This window comes from Hemicordylus capensis, chromosome 3, assembly GCF_027244095.1.
Source record: "Hemicordylus capensis ecotype Gifberg chromosome 3, rHemCap1.1.pri, whole genome shotgun sequence".
NCBI lineage: Eukaryota > Metazoa > Chordata > Lepidosauria > Squamata > Cordylidae > Hemicordylus > Hemicordylus capensis.
Window position 1 is genome coordinate 258,916,316 of NC_069659.1, and position 26,771 is coordinate 258,943,086.

Below are 26,771 nucleotides of genomic sequence, written 5' to 3' on the forward strand. Positions count from 1 at the left end.
TTTATGCCAGATGTACGACGTCCTAGCTCTGTATTGCAGTGATTAAATTTGAAACAAGGGATTGGAACTGTGAACGGCACCCTGCTGTCTGTGTAGGGACTGCAGTGTCACAACACAGGAAGTGTGGAAGCACACTTCCAAGATATGACGTGACCCCATTGCACGGTCTAATCTGGAAAGCGCCCTAGAGAGACCAAACAAGATAAAAAGCCATCATTATTGCTTGTTGGTGTTCCACATGTATGTCTACATAGTTACCCAAAATATAAACACGTTAGCACAGTCTTGTCAATTATTTTTAACATTCAAATACACATTTTAAAATTCAGTTAATTCACAATATTATGCCTCCATTTTTTATGCACAACATCCTATGACCAAACTTATTTTTGTAGACAATTGCAAGAGATACATCCAGCTCTAATAATCTGAGAAATCTACCCACAATAAAGATGACTTTATGCATTTTTCTGTACTAGCCAAACTTAAAAATAAGCTCTGTGATGACCTACCTTGTTGGATGCTCACCAGGCCTCCTTGGGGGCGGAGGAGAAGCTAACTTCAGTCAGGCTTCCCAGCACAGATGGGGATCCCACAGGAACCACATCCTTTAAGCAGCCAGAGCTTCTCCCTCCTGAGGCACCTTTGCAGAATCCCAGGAATATAGGGGATTTGGTGTCCCCCATCTGAATCCATTCCATCCTCAGGATCCCCTCCACCAGCCGCAGAACCCCCAGAGCTGAGACTATACAGAGTCATGGCTGGGCTCCAACATTAATGCCAAAGTGCCCTCCTGACTGCCCAGAGCCTCCTTTAAATGGGCTTACTTGGAAGGAGGAGGAAGCCAGTTCAATTGTTGCTATCATTCAGGGAAGCTATTCACACATGCGTACAAAACCGGGCTAAAGAAGCCCAGCCCAGTTTTGCATGAACATTTGTACTGCCAGAACTGGGCCTGATCCTGGTGGCTCTGCATCGGCAAACCCGCCTATGGAGCCTCCCTCTAAAATGAGGTTAGGAGAATGAGCACTCTCCTCACTCTGTTTTTTTCAATCGTCTGCCAGCCATGGCTGCTTACATTATGGGAGCTCGGGGGGGGGGGGGGGCGGCGGGCAGGGCAACATGGGGTGAAGCATCCAGCACCCCAACCCTCCGAGCAACCAGCAGCAGCCAGTAATCGGGAAGGACCTGCTCATCTGCGGGGAGGTTAGATTTTCGAGGATTCCTCCCCATTAACCCTCTTGTCCTTTTTCACTGGTCTTGGGAAAGGGCTCAGAGTGTGTCTGAATTTGGCTCTTATAAATTCTGCAGTAGCAGCCAGACCTTCACTAGCACAAACATTCCACACTGGAAGGTCTTCCTTGAGTTTATTTCCTTCTGTTGACTTTGCTGGAGCCTGACTTCTTCTCTAGCCTCTCCTTTACCTATTAGCCCAAGCTCCTTGCCTTGCTATCTCCACTCCCTGTTCCTGACTTTGCTTGCTCTCTAGGGATGTGCACAAACTAGTTTGTGCACTCCCGGGAGGCAAGGGGTTTCCTTTAAGGTCCTGGGAGGGTGCCCTTACCTTCCCCACCACCTTCCCCCCAATGGCACTCTCCCCAAAACCACTAGCGCAGGGCTGCAGCATACCTCCTTGCAGCCCCGGTGAGCATTTTACCACCCACTGCTGGTACGACGCTGACCGGGGCTGACCCGCACCAGCGGTTTTGGGGAGAGCATCAGTGGAGGGAAAGTGATGGGGTAGGTAAGGGTACCCTCCCTGTCCCTTAAAGGAACTCCCCCACCTCTGAACCACCTCGAAAGCCAGACTTTCGAACCAGTTCGGCGCACCATAAAAGGAGTGCCGAACCGGTTCGTGCGCAGCCCTACTTCTCTCCTACCTTGCACTCCAACCTCAGCTCTAGCCCCAGGATCTGCCTAGCACAGAGTCTCCTTGCCCGACCAGGCCAGGGTGCAGGCCAGCCCTCTCTCACTTCTCTAGCACCTAATTCTGGAGCTCCTGAATCTAAATAGCCAAGTCATAATTCTTTGGCCATATAGACCACAATGCTTTTTGTTTTGTTTTTGCTTGTCTTGTTGAATTCCCAGTTCTGTGTCATTCAGCCTCCCTCATCAGAATCCATACTTCATCCCTTCAGTTTTAAATGAGGGGAACAAGAGGAAGAAGGGGAGGAACTGGGGTAGAGGAGCAGCTATGACTGATACACCAGTCTAAATTTGAAGGTGAACATTGCCAGGGCTCAATCTCTCTCCCTCTCTCTTTTATCCATCTGCTATTCCAACAATGCGCCGCCTTTTTTGAAGTTGCCCTGGGACTTTGGCTGATGAGACAGCTCCTGATTTTCAGTATGATCATACACTGAGTAGTTCTAGAGTGCAGATGACAAACAGAATATGACACATTGGTCACGGTCTATTTATTGTCACGCAACAACTTCCTGTTATACAGAATCCATGTCATGCAAATTGAATATTAAAACAATACAAATTGTTAATAAAATAAAAGATATTAGATCTTTTATGGTACACCAAATGAATACCAAAGTTTATGTGATGGCCCACAATAGTCTATAACATTTTCTTTAAGCTTAGTATGCACTATTAGTGCTTGGGCAAGAATTTTCGCTGTCCTAAACGTGACATACTTCTCAAGACAGTTTGTCTTGAGAAGAATATCCTGAGCCGGGTCTCACTGAGAGCTAAGCCCGCTCTCCCCGCTCACGATCAGGGACGGAGCCCTGGGCAACCGGATCAGCCGCCCACACGATTGCCGGCTCCGTGACGGAGCCAGCGGGGGCTGGGGAGTTCAGGGGCTGCGCAGTCCCCGGAAGCTCCAGTATGCCCTGCGCAAGTGTGCAGGGCATACTGGGGAGACCCTGGAGCCGGGAGGCGGCTTTTCACCTCCCCTCCAGGGGTCTACTTGCAAGTAGCCACAATGTGGAGCCGTGCCACGGCTACTCACGATCAGATAGCCCGGATATGCAGAGTGCTCGCTCCACAAACCCGGGCTAAGGGGAGAGGTACTTGAGTGGGTTACCCACTCTAGAACCACTGGGCTCACAGCTGAGCCTGGTGGTTCTCACGATCAGCAAAAATTGGGCTAGGCTGTCCTAGCCCGATTTTTGTTGATTGTGAGAATAGCCCCCCTGTCTTTGAGGCTAACAACTGGTGGATATATTTGGTGCTGAGATGTATAAAGAGATAAATCTCACATTCAAATATAAAAGATTTTCAATAGAGTGGAGATTGCAGAAGCAGAATCTATTTGCTCTAGGGATACTCTTAATTCAGCTCTCCCATTCTGCACAGGAGCACGGACACCATTTTCAGTCTTTAATTTTTTCATCCTCATAACTCTTATTTGAAAGCAATTACTATTATTCCCATTTCATCAATAGGAATTGAAACTAAGAAAGCATGGCTTGCCCCAAACCACTGAGTAATCCCCATAGATGATGCTGCACATATATGAAGCCAGTGTACTCTGTCATGGCCAACATTCCAGTTATCAGAAACATACTCCCCATTAAGGAGCCTGGTTGTGGGGCTGCACATCAGGCCTCTTCCTATCTCTATCCTGTTCCAGGTTGAGCCAGGATCTTCCAAAGTGTACTAGGCCAAGGACAGCTCCAAGAGTCAGAACCAGGACCTAGCCAGAACCAAGCAGAGTAACAGGGTATAGGACAATGTTACCACAGCAAATTGCTAGTTGTTATAGTTGCCTAGGCAGGGTGAATTGGCCCTACCAATTTCCTTGGAAAGACTCTGTTCCATAGCGGGCCATGCCCAATTTTTCAAACACTGGCTCCAGAAACACTGCAGGGGGTAGGGGGCTCTGCTACAACCAGAAAGTTCTTGCGGAACTCCCCTGGGAGAGGATGAAGGTAGGGCTGTGTCCTGAGATGGAGGTGTTAGCTCAGGATCTCCTTGTATGTAAGCGGCGGGAAGTGGGATCATCTGGGTATGAATTCTAGATTGTTCTCAGCCTGTTTCATCCACTGAACTCTCCTCCTTGCCCCCCCAAATTGGGAGGTTCTCTATTTGTGATCATGATGATCCCCTGCCAATTTCCCCCCCCATATGGCCACTTTGTATTCAATGGGAATTTCTACACTAAGCATGTGTGGGGATGTACACTGTTGTGAGGAAACACAGGAACAAGAGTGAGGGATTGAGAGCTGCTGGAACATGACAGCCCCATGGCAGCTTGTCGAGGAGTGGAACTGGCTTTCCCAGCCATGTCACCAAATAACTTACCAAAAGATGCTTGTGTACACTTAGTTACCTCTTTGTCTTCAGCCATGTTTTTCTTTAGCTCAAATGAGTTAAAAAAAAATTATCCCCGAATAAATGGGAAATGTGTCCACTTTCAGAATAATTGACAGTACAAGAGGTCAAATAGGCTGCAACAGACAGAGTTTAAAACCCATGCACAATGATATGAGACAGTGAGCAAGAGGATTTGTCTAATACCCACTCTGAGACATCCTCCTCAAGTAAATAAACCTGGGTTAGCTTGTATAGCAATCTCAAATAGAAACTTGCCCCAGTCCAGAGACTCCTTGTGCAAATAGGTGCTCCAATGCATGCAAGACCTTTCACTGTAGTGTCAGGAACAGATCTGTGTTTGTGGACATATGAACAGGAAGCTATTCCAGCAGTACAGTGAGTGTAGATCATGCTCACCAGGTGCATATCACTAGGGGTGTGCTTGACCCATGGTTCGAGCACTAGTGATGTGCATGGACCATTCTAAAATCCTGCGGACAGGTTCGCTGGGTGTGGGGTTCGTGGTTTGATGCCGGAGGTGGCTCTTTAAGGGCAGGGGTGTGTGCACTTACCCCTCCCGCTGCTCTCTCCCCACCAGTGCTCCTTTTTTGAAAAGCATTTGGGGCAGCAACGTACTTCCTACTGCCCCTTCCCCCATTCCTCAGCAAAAGACTTCAGAATGTGTGATTGCACATGCGCACGGCGCGCATGTCATGTGTATGCATCCCGTGCATGCATATGTCAGACATGCACACACAACATGCACATATGACACGCGCACCATGCGCAAGCACAGTCGCACATTCTGAAGCCTTTTGCCGAGGAATGGGGGAAGGGGTGGCAGGTAGGTATGCTGCTGCCCCAAATGCTTTTCAAAAAAGGAGTGCCGGTGGGGGGGAAGCGGCAGGAGGGGTAAGTGCCCCCTCCTCCACCCTTAAAGAGCCCCCACACCCGGCTGCAAACTGGAACACTGTGGTTCCGTGTACACCACTATCGAGCACCAGTTTGAGCTGTGGTTGGAAGCAGGTAGTGGGAGCTTTAAGAAAGAGTAGAGCAGGTTCTTCCCTTTCTGTTCTCCACTGCCCTATGCAGCTTCCTGCAGGGGCAGCACTCGGACCAAGTACCCCCACGTGGCAGCAGCATGCACACAAAGCCTGCACATGCAGTTCGAGCACATCCCTGCATATCATATGGTGCTTTGTGCCTGGACAAATATCTGAAACAATTCCTCCATTTTCAATTACTTTGCAAACTTCAGGGGGAACAGAATCTTGGCTTAGCCAAAATGTGCAAAAGTAAGGCAGACAATTAAAATGGGAGAGGATTTACAATTTTGTAAAACAGGTGCAAAAACCAGTTGAATATTCATTAGTTTGGGTTGTGTCTGGTGTTTTGTTGTTGTTGTTGTTGAAAGAATCGTATCAAGTTTCAAGCATAACACAAGGAAACTATTATTTTCTATTTGCTGCAACTGATCATCTAAAACTATCTGAAACAGGCTTTCTTCGCAGATATTTAATGCTCCAAATAATGCTGTTTGGCTGGAAGCACATTCTTACTGCCAGCTGTGAAAGAATGGTGCATCTCAAGGCCAAACCAGTTGTGATGTTAACTGTAGCCTTCTTCAGACATTGTGAGTGCAAATGGCACGCATTGAGCCTCTTCTCATGAGCGGGCTGCAGAGAAAACAGGTGAAACCTACCTTCTCCACAGATGATAGTTGCCTGAGTGTTACCATGCCCCCCGGAGCTCCGATAATGCAATGCACAAGTGTGTGGTGCATTATGGGAACCCCCCTGCCCTCCCCAAGTGTGCCGGCCATGGCTGACACACAAGCAGATAACAGGGTAAGGGAGTGCTCATTCCCTTAACCTCATTTTGCTGGGTGTACTTAGTTTGGTTTGCTGCTGTGGCGCCACCAGGATCAGGCCTCATCCCGGCAGTTCACATACATGTGCAAAACCGGGCTGGGCTCCCTTAGTCCGGTTTTGTACGCGTGTGTGAATAGCATTGTTTCCGTGCGGCAAGCAGCGAGGAAGTCCTGCCCCACCGCTATCACTCACCCCCTCCTGACAGATAATCAAGATTTATGGCTCTGTTTTTGTGAAGGGGGAAGCATCACAACCATGATGGCCAGCACTTCCATGAGTGGCAACCTGGATCGCCCAAACCTGGATATCAATTGGCCTTTTGTGTCAATTTTAGTTGACCACATTGTGTGGGAGCCACATACATGGGACCATATGACGGAGGAGAAAGTCTTAATCTTTGAGCTCCTGCCAGGGTCCCAATCTGGATTGTGGAGCTTGGGGCAAATAGCAGACGCAGCGAGTTCCAATCCAGATTTGGACCATGGTGAGGGCAAAGCCCCATGGTAGGGGCATGAATGCTTCTTCCCCTGCACACTGTAATCCCAATCTGAATCGGGGCTTCCTGCAACGGCTATTACATTTTAAAAACAAACAAACACGTAGGACCAAATAATGTAATCAGCATCTCATTTAGTTCGGCCCTCAGTGTGCATTTTTAAAGTTAAATTTGTTATTCTAGATTAATCCTGTATTTTAGTGGCTTGTAAAACAATATTGAAAACTGCTATTTGCATTTTGGACACAAACTCCTCTTTGGGGTTGTAAATTATGCAAGAAACATTGATCCTAAAAGAGCAATCAAGCATGATTATAAATAAGGAAAACCATTTTTAAAACCTACAAGATTCATTACTTTTCTAATGAATGGAAGTCATATTTTAGCATTTTATTTATTAGTTTCTCAACTAATATAATAGCACCAAAATAGGACTATTGGATATGCAAATCAATACACGATCAAGGAAAACGACAACTGCAAGTCAGAAAAAAAAATCTCAGTTTGGTTGGTTGGGGAACAATACAATAAGTAATGTTATCCTATTATATTCCATCATCAATGCAGCAAATCTAAATTGGCTCAAGCAGAATAAGAGCTCTGAGTTCTGATGTAGTGTCTAGCAGTAGTGGTTCATCTCAAGAATCCAGGGAAGCACCAAAGGCTTCTCCTCTCTCCTGCCCTGCCAAAGAGCTGTGCTTCCTGTAGACGGGCCATTCATCGGGTAGAACTGTGCAGCTCTACCTGATGAATGTCCAGCCTGTGCATCCTGTAGACAGGCCATTCATCAGGTAGAACTGTGCAGCTCTACCTGATGAATGTCCATCCTGCAGGCAGCACAACTCTCAGGCGGCAGAGAGAAGAGCAATCTTTGGCGCCCCTCCGGGGTCTTTAGGACAATGTGCTGCTGGTGTCTAAGAGTGAAATGGGAAGTCTCTGATCCAAATCTCCTCTCATCCGTGCACTTGCTGGATGACCTCAAGCAATCCACCTTTCCTTCCTTCAGCTCCCCATCTATGTAATATGGCTACTAATAGTAGCTTCCTGAGTTGCTGTAAGGATTCCTGAGATAATCTGCAGTGAAGTGGTTTGTATCCTCAACAAGCACTGTCTAAAGTGTTTATTATTGAGCCTTCACAGTGATTTTATTCACTCAGTTGGGTAATTGTTAGTTATTACTTATTACATATATACCTTCCAATATCTATCAAATGACAGGAGGTATGCTTGTTATTTACTGCTGAACAAGTTTCATATAAAAATAAAAGTTTGAAAACAACAACAAAAACCTGTTGCAAATCAAAGCTCTGTTCACACATTGAGGGTATTCTCACAATCAGTGGAAAGTGGGCTAAGGGGGCTTAGCCCACTTTCCACGGATTGTAGGAACCACCGGGCTCGCAGGAGAGCCTGGTTTCCCCAAAGCAGGTGACCTGCTCAAATACCACTCCTCTTAAACGGGATTCGCGGAGCGAGTGAGCCGCTTACCCCATTTTTCGATCGTGTATTGGCACGACTCCGCACCGCGGCAACAGATGAGGAGACCCTCCTGGGCTTGGGGGTCTTTCCAGTATACCCTGCGCACTTGCGCGAGGCATCCTGGAACTTCCGGGGGCCACATGGCCCCCGATCTCCACATCCCCTGCCGGCTCCAATCCAGCTGCCCAGGGCTGCAGGAATGCTCATCTGTGGAGAGTGGGCTAAGCCCGCTCTCCCCACAAACACCATTCCAGCGAGTCTCGCTGATCGTGAGACTGGCCTCATTATGTTTTATGCATATATAGGTCTCTGTACACATGTACAATTTTTTCTGCAAATGTCTGTACATGTGTTCACTTTTGATGTGAAACTGGGTACAGGTCACTCGAATGCATGGTACAGATAGGAAGCATACTATTGTAAATGTGTCGAACATAATTGTGCAAATCGCTGTACAGGTACACAGATCTGTACATGTGTACACTGTACACAGATTGTACATGCATTGAATGTAGTGTGTGAATAGAACAGGGCTCAACTGTGGTATGAAGGAAGATAAGAAAGTGGGTTAGACTAGGAGAGTAGATAGGTAGGGAGAAAGAAAGAAGATCAATGTCTGTAGCAACTGATAATTTGTGTTGCAGGTCCAGTTCCACATGGACCTGTGAGTTTCAGAGGCTTTGTATATGCTGCCTGGGTGGTGTACCTGGAACCATTTTTAGCCTACTTTCCTTAAGGAAAGTGAGTTTATAATATCACCCATCTCTCTCTCTCTCTCTCTCTGTGTGTATGTTTGTGTGGTGTAGTTGCAGATGCAGAATTGCAGGCACTCTCCATGACAGCCCCCATGGCCATGCCCACCCCAACAGCTAGAAAAGCCAAGAAGTACTGACGCTCTGTCTCTGTGCATCCCTCTTCCACTACGTGTGTGTGTTAGGGATGTGCACGGAACTAGATTACCTGATTTGGCTCTAATCCGGACCAGATTTGAGCCACCCCGGGTGGTTCAGGCTTGCGCTTCATCATTTGGTGCAGCTGGCTGGTCATTTGGGAGGTTGGGAGGTTGGGTGGAAGGAGCCTCTGTCATCCCTGTAGCCATGCCGGCATCATCTGAGGCCCAGAACACAGCCGGCCAGTCATTGGGGAGGCCAGAGGGAGTGGGGGTGGAAAGAGCCACCGTTGTCCCCGCTGCCGCGTTTTGTTTTTCAAGGTAGAAGTACTAAATGGCTACCTCCCTCCTGCTGTGTTTAGTGCACTCTCTCTCCCAGGGGTGTAACTATAATAGGGCAAGGGGAGACAGTTGTCTGGGGGCCCACTGCCTTGGCCTCCCCCCAGCTACGCACCTGCCCAGGTTTCCTTCAGTTGTATTCATCCTCCGAAACTGATGTGGGTGTTAAGACCTGGAGCTACCAGAGCAGCATGGGGGGGCATTTTCAAATCTTGTCTCTGGGCCCACTCCAACCTTGCTATGCCCCTGCTCACTCTCTCACTCTCGTTCTCTCTCTCTCTCAGAGCCAGAGGGGTGGGGTGGGGATTTCACTGGGGTGAATACTTGATTTTAAGAGATTCACAGTAGGTAGATTGCCACCATCCACTTTATTTAATGTGGGACAAACCACTCTCTCCATATAAGATTTCTGGAGGATAAAGTGGCAAAATCTTCTCTAGAAGGAGCTGAGCATTCCTAGGCCTCCAAATGCATGTGACTAAGGCAGACCCAATATGAAGAGCAGCACACTTCACTAACAAAGGTTTATTTTCAGATTAAAAAAACAAGTAGTGTGCAATAATAGTCTTTTCACTGAGCAGATTGTAAGAGAGAGAGTTTTCATTCATCTGAGGTAACTCAGATTCAAACAATACAGTAAACGAAAATAACTTCTCTCTCATGTTTAACTGAACTAGTCCCTATCTTATTATTCATAGGCAGGGATCTTCCAGGTTGTGGCCTCTCCATTTCCCCAGTGGTTTCTCAGTGAGCTGCTTCCTCAGAGCACTCTTGGGACAGAACAAAGAAATAGAACAAAGTTTTCTCTTCTTCTGCTAGTGGCTGAGTGTAGTTCCTGCCCAGTGCTCTGGACTGGCCCTTCTGTTTTGATTTTCCTGGGCTTTTCCCCTTATTAAGAAAAGGTCCACCCTCCCAGCAGTTGCTCTAAGTCAGGGCTGCTCAACTTTAGCCCACCTGCAGATGTTGGCCTACAACTCCCATAATCCTTGGTTATTGGCCACTGTGGCTGGGAATTATGGGAGTTGAAGTCCAAAAACAGCTGGTGGGGGGGGGAGTTGAGCAGGCCTGCTCTAAATGAAGCCTACTCTTCCATCAAATCTTTCCATCCGTGTGTGTGTGTGTGTGTCCGTGTGTCCCTCTATCACCTTTGCAATGCCTGGACTGATTTGAAACAGATTTGGTACAGTTGTAGGGACACATAGGGACACCTCAATGGCATAGTTTATTATTATGTCATCCACCCCTATTCAAGATGACAGGCACATGAATGTTTGAGGTGCAAGTGGGCTAACTTGTGAACCTCCTAACCAATTTGAATCAAATTGGGAACAGTTGCAGGGACACACGGGGACACCTCAATGGCGTCGTTTGTGATGATGTCATCCACCCCAGTGCAAGATGGCAGACACATGAATGTTTGAGGTGCATGTGGGCTATCTTGAGAAGATGGTAATTATAAATTAAGATTATAATGAAAAGAAACTTGGCAGATTAGTTTTCACTAGAACTTCTTGTTAAAAATTGCAGTCTGTTCATAGATGGAGAGAGTGGATAGGTCCTTAGTCCACTGGAGGATGGATTGGCATGTTTGGCCTTCCAGTTCTGCAAACAGAGATGATTGGCAGCCAGTGCTGCGTGGAGTTTTATCCCATATAACTGCCACAGATACCAGGAGCAGGGTCATAGAAAACAGGGTGAGGGACTCAAGCACCAGGTTGTTAAGGGTTTGAACTTCAAGCTATATCACTTCCATCTGCAGCTTCATACAATTTTTTAATGCTTCCTTTTTTTTAAAACCCAACAAAAGATTCTCAGCAATTAGAACAAGAAACAAATATACTGGGACAGACTCTTCCTCCCATTGTGCTATTTTTAAATATATAATTTGTGATTTATTTATTTTTAAACACCAAAGAACATTCAAAAATGGCCAAGATTCTACCGCCTCATTTTGCTGCATTTGTAGGCCAGGATTTAGTTTTAACACAAGCTTCCAGCAGAGGGAGGCATCAGAATAACTGTGCTTCCTTGTAAGATCTTGTTCAATGCAAGTTACATCTTGGGGCAAACAAATATGACTTATAGTCAATGAGTTTTGACCTCCTCAGCTTAATCGATCCTCTGCACATACTTGGGCATTCTTGTTTTAGAAGCCACCCTACATATCCAAAGAACCTGACAAAAATGTATTCACATCTCCTTAATAATAAACATCTATCTTTTTTCCAGGTGATTACAAATTCTGTGGCTCAGCTAACAAATTAAAGGAGCATAAAAGAAGTGAGGAGAAAGAGACAGTCAACTGGGTAACAACTTCCACAGCTCATGAACCAGATGTTACTCATGAGAAATATGAAGCCTTCCAGCAGCCAGAGGTCTGCTCTGAGCCTGAGAAAATTCCTCCAAACCCACTGACTCTCAGGGTAAAATATCAAAATGTTTGCTCTACTAACTCTCAATTCTCTAATGGCTATTTTCCTGGGAACCCAGTGGAGGCAAAAAGTCACATTTCCTCTTCTTTTGTTTTGTTTCTTTTGTATCAGCAGAACAGTGAGGTCATTTCAATCTGCCATTAATTGTTCAAAAATGATGTTGCTTGCTTGGGAGAAAATCACTGAGAATAGGAGACACTCATAACTTGAGCATTTTCCAAGCTCCTAAACTGCTGCTAACCAAGCCCACCTTTCCAGACTCAACTACTGCTCTTCACTTAGGAGTCAATTACCTGGGAGCTGCAGCCTACCTAATGACTGATGAGATTAAAGGAGTTTATAGGGTTAGATCACTATGGCCCGTATCCCCAAATTTCAAGTTTACAACTAACTTGGACTGAGGAAAAGGTTCCTTTTCCAACTTCAGAAACCACTAGTGATAAGAGCCAAGACCTCAGGATTCATAAAGATGTTTAATACAGAGATATTTGCGGAAGTCTATGAATAATGTACACATTGCCTGAATTATACAAAGGGACCTATATTTGATTTCTGGAGTACATAATAAATGGCTTAGTGTATCTGGCCTTAGTGACCCATGCTCTTCTTACATCCTGGCTGGACTACTGCAAAGTCCTCTACTAGGGATGTGCATGAGCCAGTTTGGCGCCTCCTTTGGGAAGCACCAGACCGGCTCGAGCACCTGTAGCCGAACCAGTTCCCCCAGCTTGCAGGGAACAGTGCTGCAGTTGCTCATGGCCTTTGCTAGAGCAGCGCTGCAACCAGAAAAGCAGTGGTGGGGCAACAAAGCAGGTAAGGACCTGCTTACCTGCCCCTTAAGAGAACCACTCTCCCCCACACGCACGTGCATGAGCTGTTCGTGCATATCCCTATACTCTACATAAGTCTGCCCTTGAAGGCAGTTTAGAAGCTGTTCTTAGTGCAGCATGGTTGCGAGGAGGCTAGTTGGGCCTCACTTTCCTCACTTTCCTATCTAGAATGGAGTTCTCTAATAAATACTACTTATATTGATTTGAAACTATGAACTGGCTCCAAGTTACATTACTCTCAGCATACACGCATGCCTAACTAAATTCTGCTGTGTTGTACCTCTGTGCACTCTGCTATAATGAAAAAGAGTTTCTCTTACCAGAGAGAATTTCCAACAGTCTATTCAGAACCAGTTCAGTTAGGTGATCATTGATGACCAGAACAAGTGCCCTTCAAATCAGATAAGAATTTCCCTGCCTATGTTAGACTGATTCCTGGAGGACTTTTCTTTGGGCCTGAAGAACATAAAGAGTGCTCTCTCTCTCTCTCTCTCTCTCTCTCTCTCTCATCATTTTACAATGGCTTCCTACCTCTTGTGTATTCTTTTTGAAGGCCTGATAAAGTTATATGCATGCATGCCTTTTTAAAAGTACAGCATAAGTGGCTGTGTTATTTATTTAAGGTATGAATACCCCACTTTTAAGTTTAGCAGAAAAACTCACAAAGTCATTTACAGATTAAACACACTAAAATATAAAACATAATGAAACATATAATATAACATATAATGAAATGTATAAAACATAATGGAATACAAAACAATAAATAATAAAACATCAGAAAGCAGCATAAAATCACAGTAAAATAATAGTAAAATCACAAAGCAGTAACAATTCAATAGCAGCTATTTTAAAATTCAAAGCATAGACAAGAAACAAAACAAAGAAAGATTGTTGGCACTTGAAACTCAACATAGTTGACAAGTGAATATCTGGGGACATTCAAATATCTGGAGATACTGTACTCAAATATCTGAGAATATATTTGGTGTTCCTCAGCCAGGTTGCCTCCACAGAAAAAGCCCTAGGACCTCCACAGATTATCTTAGCAATTAGGAAGGTCTTGTGAAAGGAGACAGTCCTTCATATACCCAGGCCCCAAGCCATAGAAAGCTTTATGGAGAAAACCAGCACTTTGAATTGTGGTTGGCATCTCATCCCAAATCCTCAAATGACCTCCAGTGTTTAGTAAGTAGTTGTAAAAGAGGATATGCGGGGAGGTGAAAAACAAAATAGAGCCCTGAGACTCTAAGACACTTATGTGCTGCAAAGTCCAGGAGAACTTGCAGGTTCACACTTCCCTTCTCCCTTTCCTGGCATAGAGGTTATGAAACAGGTCAACCAAGGCAGTTTCCATTCTAAACTCAGCACAGACACCGGATTGAAATGGTTCTAGATAAACAATGTCATACAAGAATACCTAGAACACTCTTCAATACTCTTCCTGCCTGAACACTCTTCCTGCCTGAACACTCTTCAATAAGGGGAGTTTTGCTGATAGTTCTCACAACCATGTCATGGTCCAGGAGTCAGATAAACTATCGGCAGAGGATGAGTCTGAGGACACCAAAAATGGCTAAAATAGGAGCAGGGACTAGCCCCAGAAGAAGTCTTGTAACAAACTACCTCAGGCAGGGAACTCCAGGAGCCTGCACTGACATGGCCTGTGGAGATGGCCCTGCTCTCTTCCTTTGTCTTGAAGGACTTTCTCTCAGAACCCCCAGAAGTATGGCAGACTCCCCAGTATCACTGGAGCCAATGTGAAGCATGGCTGCTTTAAGCCCTAACAGCTATTCCAGAGGCCGAGCTAGAGACATCAGTTGAATGGCAGACCTATTTAAGCCCTCCGCTCAGAAGTCTTTGAAAAAGCATTATAGTTGCTTGCTGACTGGTATCTAGCCTACTCTCACCCAGTGATCTGTCCGTGGTCCTGTTCTGGTCCAGTGAGCTGTCTCTGGCTCTATTTCTCTGCCTATTTCTTTGCTGGAATCCCTATACTGACATCTTCACCAGATTCTGGCACTGGTAACCCTGTCAGGATCAATAATCAGGGTCCAAGAAGGGTTTCTTTATGAGTGACTGCACAACAACCTCCTTCATAGTGTATAGCTGCATTGAACGTTTGAAAGCAAATATTTTCAATGTGAAATGAAAAGTTGCGGGAGTGTGGGGGAGGGCAAGTATTTCTAAACTGTTGTTGTTGTGAAAGAGAAACTTAAGTATGTAGTACACCGCTCTGGGCTCCTTGGAGAAAGAGCGGGATATAAATGCAAAATAATAACAACAACAACAACAATAATAAACACTTCGCTTTTTCACATCTGTTCATGGGTTCTCTTACAACTGCTTTGGTGTCATCTGCAACAGTACCTTTTCTCCAGGCATCAGCTTGCTACTTACATGATCTCAGCCAATAAAGTATCACAGAGTCAGCAAGATGATGTGTCAACACTTTGTAGCCACTCAGATTGGCTCTGTGACAACATCAGGAAGCCAATGCACTCTGAAGGCTAGAAGCATTGCTCTCTCCCTCTTTCTAAATGGGAGTTTATAAGAGGATGTAGAGCACTACAAACAGTTTTATTCTCTTTGCAGAAACCACAAAAATGCTGAAAGTGGGGCACCATCATGCATACTCATCATTAAGGAACAGGCAACATTCTTTTAGTTGACAACATATTGTCCACAAATGATGATGTGTGTTCTTGCCTCCTCGTGACAAGCATATAAGTAGTAAAGGTAAAGTCGTGCTGTCAAGGCAGTGTCAGTTACTGGCACCCACAGAGCAGTGTGGTCTTCTTTGGTAGAATACAGGAGGGGTTTACCATTGCCTCTTCCTATGCAGTATGAGATGACAGCATCTCATCTTCATATATCACTGCTGCCCGATATAGGTGTTTCCCATAGTCTGGGAAATATACCAGCAGGGATTTGAACCACCAACTTCTTGCTTCCTAAGCAAGTTACTTCCCCACTGCTCCATTAGGTGGCTATATAAGTAGTAGATAGCTAATTTAGTTACACGTGTAATTGCAATACGTCTCAGCTCCAGTCAGAACTCTTGGGAAAGTACTAAAAAATCTTACCATAGTAGATTTCAGATTTGAAAATAAGCATTTGGGTTTTTCATTGTGATGTCAGTGGTGGTTTCTTTGGCCTGATGGTTGCAGCCCATTGCCTTTGCAGCTGAAGGGCAAGTCATTTAATAACGGAATCTTAAGGAGGTAGCCTTAAGAAAGGAATAGCATTTTTTCCTAAGGGCTACAGTGTTCTATAGCATTGTTGCATCACACGTAGGCATTAGTGGCATTACATGTGACTTAAACCTGATCAGCCAGGAGCATGTCCAGTCATTAGGCTTTACCGCAGTTTACTACAAGGGTTTACTACGAGTTTGAATTTGCCCAAAAAAACCTGATGCAAAAAGTGGATTTTTTTTACCCTGGACATAAATCGGGCTATGCTCTAATGGCCAAGGAAAACCCGAATCATGTGTGAAGTGCTCCTTGATAGCTCACAGGGACTGTAAATCTGGCCGATATGTGAATGCACACCCTCCATTCTGGAGGAGATATTGGACAGCTCTAAACTACTACTGATAATACTTTGTTCTTTTTTAACACTGAGGAGCAACATTTCAAGTTAAAAAGCTAAGCATTCCTTGAAATGAAGTTGTTTCTGCCCAGGGGATTGCCCCAGATCTCAGGCTTGTGTGGGAAGAAGCAATGGAAAAATGTGTTAATGTTTAGGAGTAAACAGACTGTTCAGCAAAAATGTTTATTTTTAAAAACATCAAATTGTTTCATTAATACGCAAAGAGCATATTGCTTTGGTTTTTTCTTTCTTTCCCTGCTTATAGTGATTAATTGATTTTCCTATTTTCATAGCCAGTCTGATGAGGCACAACAGACTAGATCCCTTCTCCTAACCCAGAATACCAGAGTTGTCACAAAAACCATTAACTGTCTCCTGTTAATTCTCTCTAGACAAGTAGTCCAAAAAAAAAAAAAAAATCAAGTTCTAAATTTCACAAGAGGTGCTGTTGATTGCAAAAATGAGACATGTTTTCCTCCCTCTGATTTAGCAGAAATATCTATTTTGCTTAATCCAGCAATTTTGCAAGCCAAACAATTGTTCCCATGTCCAAGTGAGAGAATTTGCTGATACTTACCATGCATGTTGGATGCTACACTTAAGAAACAGGCTTTCCACAGGCTCAGTCAGTGGAATTTGACTGACTGATGCCCTCTGTGTTCCGCACCCGAGATCATAATGATACCTTCAATTTATTTCAGGAAGCCCTGGAAGTTCACAAGCCACACTTTATTTCCCGCTCACAAGAACGACTAAAGAAACTTGAGAACATGGTACAGCTGAGGAAAGCCCAGCAGGGTGATGGTTCGGGAAAGAAACAAGGGGCTATTCTTTCTTACAAGCTTTCCTCATCTTCCATTACAAACAAGAAGAAACAATATACGATTCCTCATCCTCTCAGTGGTAAGTTGACCTACTACCAAATCTATCTCAGAATTTGAAGCTATGTATTCCTTTGTTGGGCAATTCTCCCACCAAAATTGTCCCACCAAATGGTAGCGTTCCATCACTACCATTTCTTGCACTGAAGCATTTCATAGTGTGACTAGTCATTAAATGCACCGCAGCATCAGTCTAGAGTTCTTCAGAAGCCTTTGCCAATATATTGGCTTAGCTCAGTCTAGCCTCCTTTTCCCTAGCAATACTACACAAAGGTGCTTTTTATCTTCTTTCACCTGACAGTATGTTTGTAAGGAAAAGTTAACTCAACCTCTGGGAACTGTAGCCCAATTCCTTTGAAATCTAGACTTCATGCAACTATTCATTCTTTTTTACACCTAATGGTGCAGCAGGGAAGAAACCTGCCTAGAGAGCAGGAGGCTGTTGGTTCGAATCCCTACTGGTGTGTTTCCCAAAATATGGGAAACTCCTATATCAGGCAGCAGCAATATAGGAAGGTGCTGAATGGCATCATCTCATACAGTGCGGGAGCTGGCAATGGTAAACCTCTCCTGAATCCTACCAAGAAAACCACATGGTTCTGTGGTTGCCCGGAGTCGACACCGACTCAATGGCACAGCCTTTCCTTTATGCATCATCTAGTGTTAGCCACACAGATGACCTAGAACATATCAAATAGTGTCCAAAACAATTGTTCTGTTTCCAAGGTAAAGTGGCACGTCAGATCTACTCTCTCACTCAGCCTTGGAAAGCAGCAGCTCTCACTTCAAAACAAAAACTGGCTCACCTGTTGAACAGCTTAATTTGGGCAGTGCTGATCTACCTGCACTGCTAGAAGCTCCTAGCAAAGCTCTGGCAAGAGTGCAGATATTTAAAGCAGTGTGCCTGCACCCTGGAAATGCTACGTAGATCGGAAACACATTGCTTGACCATCAGCAATGTGCTTCCAGTCTAAGTAGTGCTTCCAGAATGCTGGCATGCTACTTTATACACATTTGTGAGCCTGTGCCAAAGTATGAGCCCACCAGTGCTTCTCTACGACTTGTAGCAGTGCAGGCAAATCAGCAGTGCCTGAATTAGCTTAGCAACATGTGGGCACTGTGTTCAGTAGAAGATTTTCCTTAACACTTCAGCAATAGAGATTGATTGGATTCTACAAGATTAACGATATAGTGTGTCTCACTATAAAGTTTAAGAGCATTCTTCCCCTCGACCACAGGAAGCAGGGTAGCTACCCATGTGTGTAAACTCCCTGAGGCTTTGTCCTTCTGGGAATAATAAGAGAACCCAGTTTCCTCCTTTCAAATAATAGAAAAAGAGAGAAAACATACAAAGTGAAATGCTTGACTACTGGTGGATTTGCTCTAAGTTTGACATTTACAAGTTTGCTCTTTTAAGAACAAATATGGCCACCCTCGAGCAATTACAGATTACATGATTATTTGTATAAAAGCATATTTGTTTTAACTGTTCAAAAATAAAACAGAAAACAATGCCATACTTATACATTAATTGCATATACCCAAGCACATTGCTTATGTTTTTAATTTACAATATACCTTTTTTAAAAAATACAGCATTGATAATCACACAAACACACACACTCACACTTTCACAAAGGTTTTTTATGTTTCAATATGACATAAATGTTTTCCAGTCATCAACAAGGTTAATCTGTCATTACCACCCACACTTTAATAATAATATTGCATCTTCAGATAATATAATCCCATTCCATTCTTTTTTCACCATTATTCAAGAGATGGTTCCTAGTTCAAGATCGGAAGGACACCCTGAAACAACTGGGAAAGGCTGCTTTCTTTGAGGCAGGCAGCAGGAACAGCTTTCTCCTCTAGACAGTCCTGTTCTTTGAATCATCAGGGACAGGAGATCTTGGATCTGGTCAATGATACACAAAAATAGCAATAGCAAAAAGCACTTCCAATTCTTCATTCGAGCCCATCATGCCCTCCCCAGGGCCCTCTAGTACAGTCTTTCCTCACAAGCTGTTAGTCCCCTTTCTCAGTTATTGAGGCTTCAAGTGGGCAGGCAATTCATCTCCTCACAGGACCCATTTCCCCCACTCAGCTTCTAGAGAATAGTGCCATGAGTGAGCTCTATGAGTGAGCTACACTCACCATGGATCAGAATTTCACTCCCCAAGACGGGAGCCAAGAGTATTTGGGATGTGCAGTGGATGTGCAGGGATGTGCAGTGGCTAAAATTTTGATTTTGGATACAGGGATATCAGATTCAAAGTCCTCCTCGAATCATGAAGCTGACTTAGTGGCCTTGAGCAAGGCACTAGCTCATTTCAGATGATCCAACAAACCATGGCTGGATTATAAGCATGAACCTAAGGAATGTGTTCCCTTCTTCTAATGAACCTAAGAAATGTATTTCCCCTCTCCTTTCATCCTCAGTTCAGTTTCATATTCTGGTTTGTAAACCAGAATATGAAACCACAGTTCCTATGTTCAGATGACATGGTTAAACCATTTAACTGTGGTTAAACCACAGTTCCTGTGTTCAGATGATGTGTGGTATTGTGATTTAACTAACAAGGATATCTCCCTCACTGCTGGGCTGCAGATGGAGGAGTCAGTAAGGGGAGGGAAAAGGAGGAAGCACACAGGCTTAGAGCTCCTTAGGCTTGCGTTTGTGATCTAACAAACTGTGGCTTATTGAATTGTCTAAATCAGACCAGTATGTCCTAGCATAACTCTCTCACAGTTGTTTTGCTGTAAAACGAATCCCTAGTATGCCCTCATCTTATGGAGAAAGAGTCTGATACATAAATCTGGGTGTTGGTTGCACATCTGAACTGCATCCTAGGGTCCCAATAGACACAGTGAGAGCTACATGAACACTGTTTTCCTTGGCTGATATCCTGACTAAATTTATTGAGGCAGTCCTGTTGAAGTTAAAAGGACAATTTAGGCATGCCTAACTTAATCAGGATGTCAGGCCTTGCTTTCTTCTGTTAGTGGAAGAATGTTTTTGTGTGTAGATGCACTAAAAACACTCTCTATTTCTTAACATTATTTAGCATAGGTGGGCCAAACTGTTGAAGAATGTGTCACTGAAATTCTTTTTCTTATGAAGAAATATAATGCAATTACAACACCCAGAAATGAGTTTCGATAAAGAATTGATAGCCTGTTTCAGTAAAAATAAAAGGGAGGAAAACCCCTTTGCTTTGCTTGACTTTGTAACTTTGGTACATCCTTGTTCTTCCTTAATTTAGCAAAGAGCAAAAGTAGGCACTGAATCTTCATTTCTCTGTTGATAAAAATTGGCAGGAGAACTCCCTAAAGGAAGTAGTTTCAAGGTGCCTCCTACTGCAGTTACAAATTGATTGAAATCTAAAAATGACTTATCAAATCACCTTATCAAATATAATCTCAAATTAACTATCACTGACATTCTGATTAAGTAAAGAGAGATTTGGGGAGGTTCACTCTCATTTCTCACAGCTCCACTTGTGATCCATCGCTCAAAATGTGGACACCTCATTTGAATAAATAGTATATTTTTAATTTGCCACAGGTTTGTTGTTTACAGATTAAGTCTCCCCACCCCATAAGGAAAATTATCCTTTGCAACACAACCTATAGGGGTTTCTCCCTCTGTTGTATAATACAGTCTATGTTGCAGCTGATAGTGTGATTTATATGTACTTCTAGGGACAATAAAAGAATAGTCTGAGGCAATTAACACTTGAGGTCACTGCACTTGATTTAGCTGCCACATGGAGACCACTTTAAATGATGGTGACTGACTTCCCTATGCAAATGAGACAAGTTTTCCACACCACTGCACACTCTATATTGAAGGTTTGTGGTGGCATGGAGAAAAATGGATTAGAGGAAGAAGCTTATATGAAGGTGCCTCTAGAAAGTCAGATTGAGGGTCACTCATACATTATTGCCCCATGCGAAGGCCATTGAAAATTACCGTCTGTTTGGTAGCACTTCAAGTGGTGGTTGTGACATGAGAGCCTCTTGCCATGGAATATGGAAGAGAACATATTCTTGATTTCCCTCTCGCCCCTCCCCGCTTCGAAAATCAAGAACATAAAGTCAATTTTTAGTCAAAGAATTAATTGGTCTCTGAGTATATATCCTTTCCACACAAACAAAATATATTACAATCAGAAAAAAAATAGATTGCCTTTAGATTACTTTGCAATGCCTGTGCATGTAATTATAAAAAGGTTTCCCAAGAAGAAATAATCCTCTTTTTCTCGGTATTATCACTGAAGATAAATTTTATCTTCTTAAATGAGTAACAAAAACATAATATTGTGCACATTTATTAATTACTTGAACAATATTAATTTCCTGCTGGTAATGGTTATTAATGATAAGTGTATACAACAAGCACACACACCCCCCCCATAATTCATGAGCCTCATCTGGCTTTTCACAGAAATTTATTTTGTATATGAGATTTTAACTATTCTCGGAATGACAGAAACAATTGTATAAATTGTTAGATACATTTTAAAAAGTTTGTTTGTTTGTTTATAAGATTTCTATCCTGGCCCTCCAGCGTGATATTGCTCAGGGCAGCTCACAACAACAAAACAAACAAAATAATATAAAATGAATAAAACTCAGTTAAAATTCGACCCAATTAAAATGAAGTTTTCAAATTTAAAAACCCACAAGAATAGACAAGAATATAAAATTTAAAATCCCCTCTAAAAAGATAATTCTTTAAATGTGCTGGAAGAATCCCACTCTCTTTGGACAGCAAGTGCTTGAATTGTTTCTTCATTCGCTCAGTGGATGTGGTTATGCATTGATGGATTAGCTGAATGAATGACACAGCGATCAAGTAACCACTGCACTGTTGAGCCAGGATGCTTCAAAGTGGTTATGAAGAAAGTTCTGTTCTCCATGACCACCACTTCTGTTGGGTAGGCAACTGTTGCTTCCATTTTGCATCCTGATTCAACAGTGCAGTGGTTGTTTGATGCAACTAATCCATCAATTCATAATCATACATACCCATAGAGCTAATGAAGAAACAATCCAAGCACTTGCCGTTCAAAGAGACTGAGAGGCTGTTCTCACATGCAGCCTAGCCTGGGCTAGGCTACTCAAGTGGAGCACAGGGATCTGCATGGATCCTGGCACTCCTGCCCAGCCTCACCCCGCTCCTAAGCCTGGCTCTTAGCCGAGGTTAAGGGAGCCCGGCTGTCAGGCCTGTGTGTCTCCTCGGCTCCATAGAGCACAGGAGACACAGAGATGGGCAACTAGAGCACCTGCCTGATGGGGGAATCCCCCAAGACACCACATTTATCATGCTGTGCCTTGCGGGATATGTAGAGGCTGGGATAACGAGTCCCAGTCTCTGTTGCTCCGCTGCCGGGAGCAGCGTGGTAGTAATCTGTGCTGCTCCCGGCAGCACCAGTCATGTGGGTGTGCGACTTGCACATCAAATGGAGCAAGAGCAATTGTCTGGAGGAAGGTAGGTTGAACCCTGCCTTCTCCCCTGCCTGCATGCCTGCCCCGTCACCGACTCGGTCATGTGAATGGGCTCTGGGATTCATTCAGCATATCTCTGGCTGCATGCAAAACCTGTTTTAATAAACTTTGAGTATTGTGGTACCCTTATGCACAAATCACAGCTGTGGAGACAAGAGTACTCCAAAATTATGAATCTGACCAATAACACATGTTCACTGCTATGCATTCACATTCAGTCTCTTCTCTACCCAGTCCAAAAGTGAAGGTTGCAGTGTGCAAAATTCTACCAGTTACATTGGAGAGATAAAAGCCATCTTATTTATTTATTATTTCTATGTGTAAACCACCCTGAGCCATTTTTGGAAGGGCAGTATAGAAATTGAATTGAATGGGATAGGATGGGATGGGATGAAGATGAAATAATCGACATAGCAATACCAGGGGATGGTGGAATAGAAGAAAAAGAAATAGAAAAAATCACAAAATACACAGATCTACAAACTGAAATTGAAAGGCTGTGTCAGAAAAAGACCCAAATAATCCCAGTGGTAATTGGAGCCCTGGGTGCAGTTCCAAAAGACCTCGAAGAGCACCTCAACACCATAGGGGCCACAGAAATCACCATCAGCCAATTACAAAAAGCAGCTTTACTGGGAACAGCCTATATTCTATGACGATATCGATAACAACAGCAACAACATTGACCATAAAGTTCAGCCATCTCAGGTCCTTGGGAAGGACTCGATGTCTGGATAAAACAAACCAGTCAATAACACCTGTCTGACTGCAAACAAGAAATAATAATAATAAGTCCTTATACCTCTGTGGCACCCTGACCAGTAACAATAAGGAACTACAAATGTATGTGACACAGTTTCAAAATGTATTTTTGTTATATGTATTTATTGTTAGATTTATATACTAGTGGTGTGCATCGGTCCGGACCGGCAAGGGGGGGGGTGGCTACCTTTAAGGGCGGGGGGGTAGAACTTACCCCTCCCGCCGCTCTTCCCCCTCCGGCGCTGCTTTTAATATCCAGGTTTTCGGGGCGGCAGAGTGCTTCCCTGTCGTCCCGGCCCCTGTCGTTGCCCGGAAGTAGCTTACAATGCAACACGCATGCGCGCGTCCCGGCGCGCGCACGCCTGGCGCCGCCGTCCACGTGCACACCGCATATGTCACACGCACACTGCGTGTGACGTATGCGGCGTGCGCGCAGACGGGGGCGCGCACCGGGACGCGCGCATGTGTGTTGCATTGTAAGCTACTTCCGGGCAACGACGGGGGCCGGGGTGGCAGGGAAGCACTCTGCCGCCCCGAAAACTTGGATATTAAAAGCAGCGCCGGAGGGGGAAGAGCGGCGGGAGGGGTAAGTTCTACCCCCCCCCACCCTTAAATGTAGCCACCCCCCCCTGCCGGACCGGTTCGGATCCGGACCGGTTCGGAGGCCTCCAAAATGGCCTCCGGACCAGTCCGTGCACACCACTATGATATACTGCCTTTCTGGCTACACATCCCTGTCTCCTTTACCCAGCCTTTCTAGTCTTATTGGTTCCGGCCTCAGAGCAGGAACAGGCAGGGGGTTGAGCATCACCCTGTGCCTCCTCTTTCCCAGGCTGCTTGTTCCTTGCATCTGCCCCTCTCCAGGGGGCCCCTGACACTCTCCATCAGCAAGCCTCTCATCCCTGGGCAGCTCCTTATATGCCTTCTCACAGCCTATGCATCACCCGCCCCCAATTATGGGGTCAACGCCCCTCTTTATTACCTGTAATTGATTACCCCTTACAGCTGATGCCAATGCCTCTCCCCCTTCTCCTTTCTCCTGCTCAGACCCCCTTCCTTGGGGAGGCATGTTGCTGATGTTATCCTTGCACGTCTCCCCTTCAGTCTTATCAGGGCTCAGCTCCTCCTCCACTGGAGCTGAGTCCCTGCCCGTTGACAGTGTTTCCTCTATTTCTCCCCAATTGCCACCCTTCCCTGTCGCCTTGGGCCCTCTCACCATTCCATCCTTGGAGGTAAGGACAGCCGGCCTCGCCAGTCACAGCCTTTCATAATATTTAGCCCAGGGGAGTTTCATTTTGTATTCCATCTATTTCAGGGGGTTTACTTAAGGGGTCTTCTGCACTTGAACCCTTTAGTGCTATCAGAGTATTGCTTTTCCTCAGTTATGTGCAAGTGGAATCAAAATGGAAGTTCCACACAGCTCCTTCTCCCCATGGCCAAGAGCCTTGTATAAGGTTTACTCACCAGTTTCATGCAGCAGAGATCCCTGACAACTTAAAAAAGAAGTTTGCTGCTTTCCGGTTCAGTCAGTTTTATTGCTTCTTGTTGATGCCTGCTGATAAAATAGTGAGTAATTGCCCCTTAAATAACCTCTGAGTGAATTGCTCTATATCAGTTTCTATTTCTATGTGTGTGCGGTGGGAGTGGTTAGCATTAATTACATATTTCTTCTCATTTTTTCCTTTACTTGAACAATGTGGTAGTACTAATTGTTCCTGATGCACATGCAGAACTATCAAATACAGAACTTTCCCTTGGCATTCGTAGTTGTGCTATCTCCATGTGAGCAGAGGTGTGGTGGGGGAGTGTTGTTCTACCTCATCTGAAGTAAAGCAAAGGAGCTTGTGCAGAGGGAGCCCCATGTATACAAAGAGACTTTGGATCCAGCTGAATGAATTTAGCTTCTTTCATTGCTCTCTCTTTCATTTATACCTTTCCCAATGTGGCTTTTATAGACAAAATCATTCTGTGAATACACTTGGGATTTTGAATGGCTTGTCTTTTTAAAAAGTCCTTTGCCTTTTTAATGCACTAAGCCTCCCTTGGGTAGTTACATTGTTCTTTTATATTAGCTCAGGCTGCTCTACTGGGATATGGGAGGTGATAGTTTCATGATCTCACTTCTACTTTGCCTGCTGAGCTACAAAGAAGACTCTAACCTTGAAACCTACCCACCCTCCAGAGTTCCTGCAAGCAGCATATATCCTGCTCCAGAAATTCTAGACTTTGTTAGTACTGAATTGTGACATTTTAGATGTTAGAAAAAATTGATGTCATGAAGCTGAGAAGGCATGAGAGTGAGAGCAGGGCCAGTCTTGGGCAACAAGAATCATTTAAGACAAAAAGACAATATGTCCTGAGTTGAAGTAGTTTGCTCTTTCCTCCTATCCAACCCTTCCTTGTGTGGATTTTCACTGCAACTTAGGGAAAACTACAAGGACAGTGCCAAGTATGATTTGTCTGCAGGTTTCTTAGTCCTTGAGGAGCTGTATGTTCTTTCAAAACAATAGCTATAAAATCAGTATTCACAAAATAGAGAACCCTGGAGGACAGAGTGATGTGATGGAAACCGCCTTATTACACGAATGGCATATTTGCTTTTTTTTTTTTTTTAATGGAGCCCTGAAGCTCTAGTGCAGAGTCTTTCTTTTGATACTTCTGTTTGTGCAGTATGAAGATTCGGAAGCCAGATGTCAGAATTCCCTCCCCCCCACATCATGGAGAGGCAGCTGGTCGTGAAACAATGGCCACAAGTAGTAAAGTGTGGGTGGTGGTTCTTTAAAACCTAACCCAGTACTTGTGCTGGGAAGTTGCCAGATTGGCTTTTTAAAAGCCAAATTTTGGGTTACTGCCCATTTGACCCACGAGTATACCCCCCAGGTTCTGGCAGCCTGAGGAGGCTGGGGGAAAGTGCAGGGGTGCCTGGGGAGTGTAGTTCCTCCCTAAACTTCTTCATGGGAGGAGCTCTGGGAGGAACTACATTCCCCAGACATGCTCATTCCCAGCCTCTCCTGAGTCAGTCCCCATCCGCCCCTCCAGATGCTTGTGCCATTCTCCCCACCCACCCAGCCTCCCCTGTGCCAATGCTGGATCAAGCTTTAAAGAACCCCCACCCTACTATCTGGGGCAATTGCCTTGCGATTGTGTACCTCTCTATGGTGGGGGAAGGGAATTCTGACATTGGGGTTCTGAATCTTCCCACTAAACAAGAACTATTGCGGAATATGTTTTCCACCATTTTCACTAGTTTCTGCTGTTCACAACGGATCCTTGCCAAACTGACTACAGTTGTTAGCCAAGAGATGCTGTGATGTTACTGGCAACTGCTGTAATGGCGGTTGTTAGCCAAGAGATGCTGCTAACTGAGCAAAGAGGCACCTTTTTTAAAGTGGCGAGTCTCATCTGTTTAGCAGGG

General features: G+C 44.6%; 1 protein-coding gene across 4 annotated transcripts in view; it reads left to right on the forward strand.

Moving 5' to 3' along the window:
* C3H10orf90 (chromosome 3 C10orf90 homolog) overlaps positions 1-26,771 on the forward strand; it is a 180,188-nt gene that overhangs the window by 136,336 nt on the left and 17,081 nt on the right. For all 4 annotated transcript variants that reach the window (XM_053312844.1, XM_053312845.1, XM_053312846.1 and 1 more), the window contains exons 5-6: positions 11,573-11,766; positions 16,901-17,102. In XM_053312844.1, the coding sequence (XP_053168819.1) occupies positions 11,573-11,766; positions 16,901-17,102 (396 nt within the window). The remainder of the gene's footprint in view (positions 1-11,572; positions 11,767-16,900; positions 17,103-26,771) is intronic.